The following is an 11,376-nucleotide window of genomic DNA, read 5'->3' as shown; positions in this document are numbered from 1 at the left end:
CACCCAAATGGAGGTAAAAGTCCTTTTTTTATTGTGGGCATTTTCTGGAAATAGCAGGCTCCACTACCGGCATCACCGAAAAACGATGACCAATCGTCGGCTTGGTCCCATGGAGGCATTTGCCCCTTTCTGCTCTTAAAAATTGACCCTTTCAAGGTTGAGAAAAGGGTAAGAAAAGGGGAAACCTACAGGCGGCGATCTCGCAGGAAAAAAAATCCTGGTCAAACGGGCATAGGCGCAGCGGCATGCATGGGCCCATAACCCATTGTTGGGTTCAGCCTGCGCATAAACAAGAAACAGAAGGAAGGCGTACATGATGCCGCCATCGGTGAACCAGGATCGATGGCTGGTGGTGGCTGGAGCAAGGGAAGCTAATGGTGGTGGCTGAACAGGGAAAACTTCTCATTAGTCAGACTACTGCCCTCCACGAGCGCAGGTTGCTGAATGCAGTCGGTGAGCAGGATTTGTTCCCTCACAGGATGGAAAAACACCGGATGAAAGGTAAGGCTCTTGACCTAATTTTTTTTTCTTTCTGTTTTTCCTCTGTATTTTTACTGTACTTCTCTGTCTTCGGGGGTCGGTCATGATACCCCTTTTATAGGTACAGAGTGGGAACGGTTTGCGTAACTGTTCTCCTTGATTCTGTGTGAGTTTATCAGAAGGCGCATCTTCCGTGGGGGGTATCCACATCGTGGGTAACCACCACCACTAGCTGGTGGTTTATCCCAACACTGAAACCCAACCCGTTTGCATCTCTAGGTGTAGCGGCTGCAGTTGCGCATCCACCCTCAGACTAATGAATGGTTGTTCATGTTGAACTGCATTTCTTTTTCTTCTTCTTTTCTTTTTTTGACAAGGCCAATGAGGAAAACTCTTAACTCCATCAAATAACCACATATTGGCAGGAGTTCTATTGGTAAAATTCTTATGGTTTCTTTTGCTTCTGCTCTTTCTTCGATGAGATCAAACGCTTTCCCGCCGCTGGCAAGCCAGGGAGTATACTCAGTTTTGACCTTGTGGCAAAAAACATCCTGAATGGGTTTCAAACCGTAGTCATCTCATGTCAGACGACAAACCATGGACACCCAGAATTGGTGTGCATCGGCCGATACATACACATCGTATCGCCATAAAATCGATATGATACTGACTTGAATCAACCATTTTTTGATAAATATCAAATTATTTTAAAATTTAAATTTTAATATTATTTTAATGGATTTAACACGTGTCATGTTTTGATTGACACAATATTTTTTAATTTAATTTTTGTCCAATTTAGAACTATTCACTTGAGAATCGATATCGGCCAATTCACCTGAATCATTTGCCAAACGATACAGGTCCGATTCCGATACTGACAACTTTGCCCTAGCCAGGAAGGTGGAGCCCTGGTAAGCAGAGTTGCACTTACACTCCATAGCACCTTGGATGGTTTTCTATGGAACGGATCAGGTAAAATGCTTTAAGTTAAACGTCGACAGAAACATTTGTCCTGTGTAGAGGTGCCCACTAGCTACTTTGGGTTTGGGATGCCAAACAGGACAGGTATGACATCTTGTTTTGGCGTTTCACGGCAACTTTTGTAGAACAGTTTTTTTTTTCTGATCTGCTTATCCACTCTCAAGAACTTGTCATGTCAACCAGTCGGACCGTCTGGGCCTGCAGCTGGGTCAAGTGGAGAGAGAGAGAGAGAGAGAGAGAGATTCAAATGGTGCAATTCTCAATCTTTATTGTGTACTTTTCAAATCACAAACCCAACATACCCCAACAAAGCTACAAGAATTGAGACCTCTTTCCTTGCAGATGAGACCATTATATACTAAATGCTCATACAGATATACCGCTATGAACTTATAATTGTTCATGAATTGCAAAACATAAAAGAAGAAATTGAAGCATATCAAAACTAAATATGATTTAGACAACATCTCGAGCTGAGCACTAAGGAAAAAGCGTCGGTAAATCGCCATAATTCATCACCCTCTCGTGCCGAACGCAGATGGGGTCCAAACCAATGAGTGTAATCAAAGAGGCCGGGTCCGGCGACCGGTTGCCCGGCCGCACAAGAGTGCATTTCTCGGGATGGGATACTCATCTCTCCATGAATTTGCTGGAGAATACACCCTGAGATAGAACTGCTGCCCCAAGTACTGCCTAGCCCAATTCTCTGATCTTATGTTCCACATCCCCACATTGTCAAGGGGTATGTATACTGCAGTCCATGATTGTGGGTATACCTGTCACAGTAGGAGAGATGCTTTTCAAGAAATGCAAAACAAATATAAGCAATATTGCAGTGTTTGTCTATGAGCTTAGGGATGTAAATGGGTCGGACTCAGGTCAGATTTAAGCATTACCAAGTCGGATCTAATCATATTCAGATCCGGATTTGGATCGGATGAATAAAGATAAAATCAAACCCAGATCCGACTAGCTTAAAACCAAATATTTGCACTTAATCATTCCTGTTTTTAATGGGATTCAGGTTTTAGTCAGATCCTAGATAGTGTTTGAATGCAAAACTCAATACCAAACCTGAATCCAATTATTAATCAGATAAGATTTTTTTTAGGAAGCCCGACTAATCAGTTTCAGATTCGGATTTCGGGTCGAGTGTCCGGTTACATCTGACCCGTTGACATCCCTATATGAGCTACTTCTGTTTGCTGAAAGAAAGAAAACTTTACCTGAGTTGTGCATCTGTAAACGCCATCTCGAAGATTATATCCCTGCCTGCTTGCCGGAGTCCATTGCCCTCCATCCATTCTGCTCATCATTGGAAAAACAATTCCATCAAACTCTTAGTTTTCAAACAACATGCAAAGTGCCACCATGATTGCACTAGAAAGAAAATGGCAATTGGCCCTTAGTTGTGTTTGGTTTTTCACGACATTCAAATGGAAATGAATGTTTGCAACACACGCACAAGGCTTAGACTTGGATGCCATAAATAATGGAAAATTGAGATTCACATAGATGAGGAAAGTCTGAAAATTTCATGAAATTTTAGTGGCATTGCATCAAATTTGTTGATGCCGGACTGCCAGTTGTAGTTCTCGAATGTATATGTGCAACAAACATATAAGACAGGAAATTGTGGAAATTGTGGAAAGTTAGTGGCTTTGTGGCAATAGAATCAGTTATCCCAAAAAAAGAGCCTGAATTTCCAGAACTATTGATGTACCTTCCAATGCTAAAAAGTTCGAAAAATCTGGGAAAATTTAGGATTTTGTGGTATCATAACGTACCCTAAAGGAAAAGTAGAAGAGATACAGATATGATGAAACGCTTAAGGGTTGTTTGGATGACAAGGGGGCCAAAACCCGGCTCAAAACTTGGTTTTTGGCAAACCTGATTTGCCAAAAACCAATATATTTGCTGTACTAAGTCTTCTCTCTAGCACATGATTGACACCCATAGAAACTTTCATGTTTCATACCCCCATTGATGATTAAAATCATCTAGTGGACATAGATCATGTCCCCGTCATTTCCTGGCCGGAAAATGGCTGGAAAATTTGATTTAGTTTTTACCTTTGTTTTTCATATTTTAGGTCTGCCAGCCAAAATGGCTGGATTCCTTTTTTTTTTGACATTCCAGCCACCCACCGGCCGAAAAATGGCTGGGATGGTGTTGTTCGACAAGAGCCGCACCCACCCAGACATTTTCTGGCATGTGGCTGGCTGGAAAATGGTCGACTTTATTTTATTTTTGTCATCCAAAGAGTTGAAAAACTGATTGGCTCACTTGCATTAATCTGTTCACTCATAATGGCAGCAGCTTGTGTTCATTGTCACATAATTGCCTGGTCTTATTGGCCACTACCACTAGATCTTGTTTGATAGTTTGGGGATCCAGCACAATTTGCCATGCATGACACTTCTGTCTTGTGACAAGGGACGTGCATAGCAGGTATCGAACAGGCGACATCCTTCAGCTTGAACATCTTATGCTAACCCACCTAGCCAGGTGTGCAAAGCCCTTGTGGGCAACATCACTGTAACTACATTATCTAGTAATTAGAATGAAGCAAGTTGATTACCCGACGATGAAAAACGAGTAACCGTCAATGTGCCATGACTGGACTGTATTCTCATAGTTTTGGAACACAATCTCAATGTATGCTCGGAAATCGGCCGCCATTACAGTCGTCTGAAGATAGGCACCACCTCCACTTGGATAGTCCTGGATACTACCAAGGGTGAAAACTCCCGGGATCTTGTAGAAGTCAGCAATCTTCAACGGCGTATCCGCCGGAATGAACGATACACTATTGACAGCGTATCTCTGCTTGCCATTGATGATCGGCGCCGAGTTTGCTAATTGGATAGTTCGAGTAGTATTGACCAATCCATAGTGATATGAGCCTTGTGGGTTCGGCCTTGCAGCACTTGCGGTCAGGTTCCATCTAGTGACAAAAAAAAAAAGAACGGGAAAAATTTAGATAATTTTTTGTTAAATTTGTTATTTCAAAGTAAGCATGGATCCAAGCATCCAGTGTTTGGCAACACAGACATAGCCCAAGCCAAATTCATTAAAACCCTGCTAAAATTAGGATCCAAATTACATTGAACAACTCCCCAAGACATGATATAAGTTTAATTAAGCAGACCAAGTAGTGGTAATTCTAAAATTCTCCAGTCTTAACTGCCCCTTTTCTTCACCATCAAGCACTTGCTTAGATGTCATGTCAAGCAAGACCAAATTCTACAACCCCATTGTTTATTTGAAACTGAAGGAGAACAATAGGGCAGTTCATGAACTTGGGGTATGTTTGGTTGCGTTTTTCAAAAGTGAAAACAAAATCACATGAGATTCGGAATCTCACGAGATCTCGTGATTCCAATTCTCATTTTTGTTTAACGTGAGAAATGAAATCTCAAAAAACATGGAGAGAGAGAGAGAGAGACGTTGGGGTTCACATTTTAAGTACCCCAAATCTCATGGTTGAAGAGAAACCAGATCATATTTGATTCAGTTTCTCACACCATCCACCTTTTTTTGTTTGCTTGAGCATGAGATTTGGGGTCATGTGAGAATCACTGGCATTCAAATGAGAGAGTGATTCTCATATGATCCAACCAAACATTTGGTCTGTCTAGAAGCAAGACCATATTCTTCAACCCCAAGGTTTTCATGTTTTCATCAGTGTCCAAAAGCATATCAGGGCATTAAGTGCCACAAAGAATCTAGTACTGCTAGTATGTTCAAATATCTTACTAAAACCAGTTTCAAAGAAAAGGGAAGAAATTATACAAAGATTAGAAATGATTCTCAAATTTTCACCATACACCAAAAACAATAAGAAGCATTTCAAGCAACCATTCAAAATCAAAAATTGATTTTCAAGAGTTCAACCCGGAGTTTTACCTTGCAGGGGGCGGGCCCATTAAGTGACCTGGTTCTCGGTGAGGGTTCCTTCGTCATAAAAAACAATCTTCTTTTTTCTTTTCTTTTTCTTTGAATCACTCAAAAAATCTTTTCAATGAAGGGTTATATAAGGGGCTGCGTATATAGTTGCTTATAGAAGGAAATATTGTCATCTTGTACCAACAACATTTATGGGATGTATGGTTGCACTACTTGTCCCAAAAAAATGGATAACTTGGGAAATTCACCATATTTCAAGATCATAGAGACGAAAACTTTTTTTTTTATAATTATCAGCAGTGAAATTCTCATATTAGATTATTTTTATTTTTTCTCATTTTATGTTAACAAAAGGAAAATAAATAAATAAATAAATAAAAGTAATTTTTAGAAAGGAAAAGTAAAAAATAAATTAATATGACAAATTAAAAAATTAATTTCTGGCATTCTTATCAGAAAATATCGACTAGAAAATTTCTGGTATTTTTTTGAAAAAAAATACCAATATTTGTCACTATATTCAAGATGTGAAGTCCTACTTTTCCGATCACTTGTGCATTCAGATACCCTAGGGATGGAGGGATAAACTTTTCTTAAGAAAAACGTCATTATAATATTTCCCCACATCAAGGTCCTAATTGAAAGGCAATCAATAAGCATAGGGCCCCACTCAAGAAAATGGAATCTTTTGGACGAATGAATACCGTATGGATCTGGCCTGATTGAGGGACCAGTCGATTTCAATGGTGGGGCCGCCTGGTGGTGGGCCAGACACTCCACCAGCAGAGTTGCTGTAGTGCAGGATGGCCGTGGTGGTCAGAACCGGGTTGGTGAACCTTGTGGAGGCCACTATGTAGTAGTCTTGACCGGGCTGGTCCATGGTCACCAGCACAGAGTACGATTGCCCGACATGCACGTCCAACGAAGAATAGGTATTCTGGACCGTATGTGAGCCCTCCACTTCCACCAAGGTCATGCTGTGCCCCTGGATCCTGAAATTGAGCGACGTCGCCAAGCCCACGTTCGAGATCCGGAACCGGTAAGTCTTGCCTGAGTGAGCAGACATTGATGGTCAGACTTGATGCTGGTTGCACCATCTTAACCAAGTGATCTTAATTAAGTTCAATTATGTGCCACATAAATACAGCTGTAGATACAGAGCTATGGTTATTCTTACTAAGTTTCCAATGCAACTAGTATGTAAGGGGATAGAGTTTAGGAGTGAAAATGGAGTATGACATACGTTCAAAGTACCACTGCTACATAAAGTTCATTTGTCATTACTCATGCAGCACTGCTACATGGAATTTCGTGTATCCAACCTAATCTGTGGTTCACCTCAAGAGGTCGAGGCTGGATCGTGTGCTATCACATTGCGCAATTTTTATGTGTTTGCTGCACCTAACCACCCTCCATCTTTTCCATGCAGCCGGTCAGCAGTGGTATGTTTGGGTGTTTAAGTGCAGCAGTACATTTGAAATATGCAATGTGATTGCACCTGATATTTTTTCCAAGTAAACAATATGGTTTCTCATTTGTGGATATCAGTCACAAATATCAGTATCAGCTATATCTCAGCGAGGTTATTTCTTGTGATATTATAAGTTTGGTGATAAATCTTGAAAAAATCTTGGGGCATAAAATATATATATATATAATAACAAAAATAAATAAGAAAATATCAGGTTTAATTAATTAATAAAATATACATACTAAAAGAAATAAGTAAAAAGTAAAAAATAAAAAATAAAGAAGAAAAACACCTTTAAATATAGAAAATAAAAACAGTAATAATAATTGATAATATCGTGATATTATCAAATTGACAATATTTTCAAAATATCGTGATATTTTACTTATAATATTGTTTGATGAAAATAACATGATATTTTCAAATATTGCCAATATCAGTGACTATGGTGGGGATATATAGAGAGGTCTCTCCCAACTCCCTAGTTCAATCTCATGCCAGCTTCCCATTCGGCAGCACAAAGCAGGAGGCTCTCTAGGGGTGAGGGAGGCACCCACTGAGTTTTAGGACACTGACCCACAATTATAGGCAAGGCAAGCTAAGACCAGTGTGACTAAATTTATGACCCCATGTGTGATTTCTCCATGTAATAAATGAAAAAAAAAATTTGATCCTCAGTTTGTGAGAACAACTCACATGGCTTTGCAAATTCACAACTATAGCAAGAGATTATGACCACATAAGAGTATAAATGAATTAATGATATGATAGGTCACATACATTGTGATAAGGTGCAGTTTGATTGCACACTTTAAGTGTGCTACAACAAACTATCACCCACCGTCTGCTGTTGGGCCCCACAGCTCACAGGTTGTATCACAAAGATATGGGGTGATCAGGTGCAGCAGCACACTAAAAGCGTACAATCACATTGCGCCTGATCCTCCCTCAGGTCACATGGGGTCATCCACCGGCTGAACTATCAACAAAAAAGATTCACAAGTTGGAGAAATCTTATGCCCGGCCAAATTTCCTGTGCCCCAGTCATTGTCAGATGGAAAAGTTTGATCTTACGATTCCAACTGTAAGTCCTCCATTGCTGCGAATTGTCGGTTTTTCATTTATGCATTGATTTTTTTACAGTAAGGCTTGTCTTATACTAATGCGGCCACTTTAAAAAAAAAAACAGAAGGTTAGGACTGAGCCCACCATGCCGGAGTATAAGATTGCACTGGTTATCGCGGAATTGAGATCAGGTACAATGTGATTGCAGGCTTTATGTGTGCGGCTGCACCTAATCACCCACCATCTGCTATTGGGCCCCACAGCTGACAGGCTGTATCTCAAAGATGATAGGTGCAGCATCACACTCAGACTCCCTCAGTATATCCCTTTCTTTTATCTTTGGAATATGGACACCAGGCGTTCAAAATAAAGTGTTGATTCCATGGAATTGGTTTCCAAATATATCCAAACAAATGGATATTAATATCTGCTGGATTAAGTAGCAATTCAAAAGAATTACCTTGATCAACGGTGAAAGCTATGCCATTGGGACCGCGACCGTTGATGAGAATGCCGTCGGCGAATTGTAGGTTTTGTCCATTGTCCAGCATTGCTTTCAGATCCTGGATTTACCATTAATAATATAGTTAAACTAAACTCGCTTAGGGGAAATGACATAATTGCCCCTTGTGCTTGAAGCTCAGTTCTACACTTACAGTGTGGTTGGCTTTGAACCAGTCACCAATGAGTACTGTGTAATCTCCGGCTGGTGGGTCGAAGGGGACGGGGATAAGCGGCCGGCTGTAGATTCTGAGCCCGCCGAACCCGCCTGCAGCTTTGTGGAAGGCCAATGAAGGAAAGTAGAAGAAACTTCCAATCTGGTCCTTGGCTTGCATTACGTATGTAAAGTTACCCCCTGGTGGTATGGGGCAGTTTGTACCATAGACTCCGTCTTGCCATGAATTCCTTCTCTGTTGTAGGCCATTCCTGAGTCCCCATGGATCAAATATTCAGAATTGCAGTAATTCAAGTCATCATGCTTATCAATCTAATACAACCTAAGTTGTCAATGGAATGGATCTGGGTTAGACCCCGTTGGACCAGAGCTAAATTACTATTCCAAGGCCAACCAAAATAAATATGAATCAGACTAGATAAAATCAAACCTGATAAAATGGCCCAAGCTTTTGTGTGTTCTTTATGCAAGTCTAGGCCCAACCTGTCAACAGCATTATGCTGTCTCAGTGGGATGGTATACAAAAGAGTTATTGCTAAAGTGCTCGAACTGTCAGCGTGGAACCGAGTTTTGAGCGTTAAAAAGCAGAAGGTTGGGACTGTTTTCAAAGATTTTGGTTGTAATAGTTTGGGGAGTGCTGGCTTTAAGGGGGCATTTGTTTCATGCCTTTTCGTAGGAACAATTATATGAAATAAGGTTTATTTCCTACAAATATAGTGAAACAAACGTGTCTATGAGAAATATATGGTAAACAAAAAGCGCAGGTTTAAGACTCAGACTCGGCTTAGCCGAGTCGTGTCCCAAGGATGCCTGGACCTTCATCGGTCACGTTAAGCTTGCCATGGGCCGAGCTGCTCAGCAAGTCAGGCATTGATCTTTGACTCAAGATTAGGGTCGAGGGCAGTTGGGAAAGTGAGGATTGCAGAAAATTGAGCAATGGAGAAAAGACACGTAAGAAAGCCAATCACATCGTGTCACGCCCTTCATTTACTGTGCTCAACAAACTGTCACATGGGACCTTATCGCTTACTGAAGTCGTGGTAGGGGTAGGTGACAGCCTGGTTGATCTGAAAATGAAGTCAACAGCTGTGGGCCCTACGATGCCTTTTCAAGGAAAAAGCTCCAGCGCGGGTTCACATCGCGCAGAAAATTTGTGCTTTTCGCGCAGAGATCGAGGCGTTATTTTAAACTTATTTGTAGGCTCAATCAAGGGAACACAAACACGAGTCGGGTTTCAAAAATCCGTGGATCTAAGATCCAAGGCTCCCAAGCTCGTTGATGGCGCCGGGATAATTTTTTCCAAAGAAAAAAACTTTCATTTTTCGGTGGGACCCATGTGCACGTGCTACAAATTGCTCCTTTTTGAGCCGTTGTTTGGAGAGTGAACATCCTCAAAAAAGAAACGAAAAAGTCACATGAGCAACCACGCAACTTTTTTTTTCCCTGCACACCAATTGGGCTGCCTTTGTTTAGTAAGAGCAGCCAGTGCACGTCACCTTGTGTTGGACGTTGCAGGTTCAAACCCCAATGGTATAGTTGTATAATTGGTAGGGGTCAGCCTAACATCAGCTTGCCTTTCAACAACAAAAAAAAAAGATTTCTCTCTGCACAAAAACTTATCCCAGCCATCAATTTGGTTTTTTTTTCTACATCTACCTAGAAAAGGTTAAAAAGAGCCCTGGAAGAGACAATCTGAGAGTTTGATACGTGAGAATTAGCTCACCAGAATTATTTTCTGATCTCATCACTACATCAGTGGATCATTTTTTCCATTGAAAAAGGTTCGGTTGACAACACAAGTAAACAGTTAAACGAAGACTTTCCGGATTGCTCATCTTTTATATAATATAATTTCCCCGATCATAACATGTACAATGTTCTAATGATAGCCTCACTGTTTAGGTGCTACCTAACTGTAATGAATAGTGCAAGATACTGATAACTAGTTAACTACAATAGAAAAAATGCAACGCAGTAAATGGTTTATGTTAAAAGTCCGATTGAGGCGGACAAGGCTGGGTGGTCGTGTCTTCAATTTCTATCAGACAAGCGGAACCTCATTGGTTTCAATCTGGAGTTTTACCTTGCAGGAAGGCGATGAACCCGTTCTCAGCAAGGGTTTTCTTTCATCATCGTAAAAAAAGAGTTATCTTACAAGTCAAGATACCGGCTAAACGTGATTTCACAGGCATAAAGTCAGGACATTAAATTTACCGCGTTATCTTCCCTGGGTTGTTTACCATATCTTCGATATCTAATATTTTCCCATTCAATAAAAAATTGGCAACAGAGGAGGTGGAAGACCAAAGTAAAAAAAGCAATAAAACCAAACCAGAAGGATCCAAAAAGCCTTAATATTTGTGATGCAGCCAGATCTACAAAGATTGCTTAGAATGAAAAAAAATGGTCAATGAATATCGTGAATGACCATAATGTCCTAGTAGACCGATTCTTCCGGACCTATCATTTTGGCCTAACGACACCACCAACAAATCATCTAAAAACTTTTTAACTACCAGAAAAAAAAATCTTACCAAGAGATTAGAAATGGCTCCGGTAGGCTGTTGTAGACGTTAATAATGAGATTATCATTGGTAGCACACTCGATCTGAGGCCCAGGAAATTGACCATTTATCAATATGCCCTGCAATTGCAATGCTCATCATTCAATAAAGTTCACATTTTCATAGTAGTGGTGGTGGTGTTGAATCTGTTGATGATGGCGAGGGTAGGGTTTTTTTTTTTTTGGATAGTCCAAGGGAAACCCCCTCCCCCATCACCGGCGGTACAT

The 11,376-nt window shown here is 40.7% G+C and overlaps 1 protein-coding gene across 1 annotated transcript in view; it reads right to left on the bottom strand.

The window, feature by feature from the left end:
• Window positions 1-1,777: 1,777 nt before the first annotated feature.
• The window catches only part of LOC149844640 (protein SKU5 SIMILAR 14-like), a 27,583-nt gene continuing 17,984 nt past the window's right edge, over window positions 1,778-11,376 (bottom strand). The window contains exons 5-11 of the mRNA XM_089985710.1: window positions 11,120-11,229; window positions 8,566-8,836; window positions 8,370-8,472; window positions 6,078-6,423; window positions 4,046-4,411; window positions 2,691-2,769; window positions 1,778-2,240 (exon numbers count right to left, since the gene is read on the bottom strand). Of these exons, the coding sequence (XP_089841836.1) occupies window positions 2,028-2,240; window positions 2,691-2,769; window positions 4,046-4,411; window positions 6,078-6,423; window positions 8,370-8,472; window positions 8,566-8,836; window positions 11,120-11,229 (1,488 nt within the window). The 3' untranslated portion in view covers window positions 1,778-2,027. The remainder of the gene's footprint in view (window positions 2,241-2,690; window positions 2,770-4,045; window positions 4,412-6,077; window positions 6,424-8,369; window positions 8,473-8,565; window positions 8,837-11,119; window positions 11,230-11,376) is intronic.

Source organism: Nuphar pumila, chromosome 2 (assembly GCF_984573655.1).
Source record: "Nuphar pumila chromosome 2, dmNupPumi1.hap1.1, whole genome shotgun sequence".
Lineage (NCBI taxonomy): Eukaryota > Viridiplantae > Streptophyta > Magnoliopsida > Nymphaeales > Nymphaeaceae > Nuphar > Nuphar pumila.
Note: the sequence above shows the minus strand (reverse complement) of the source record. Positions and strands in the feature narration are given on the sequence as shown.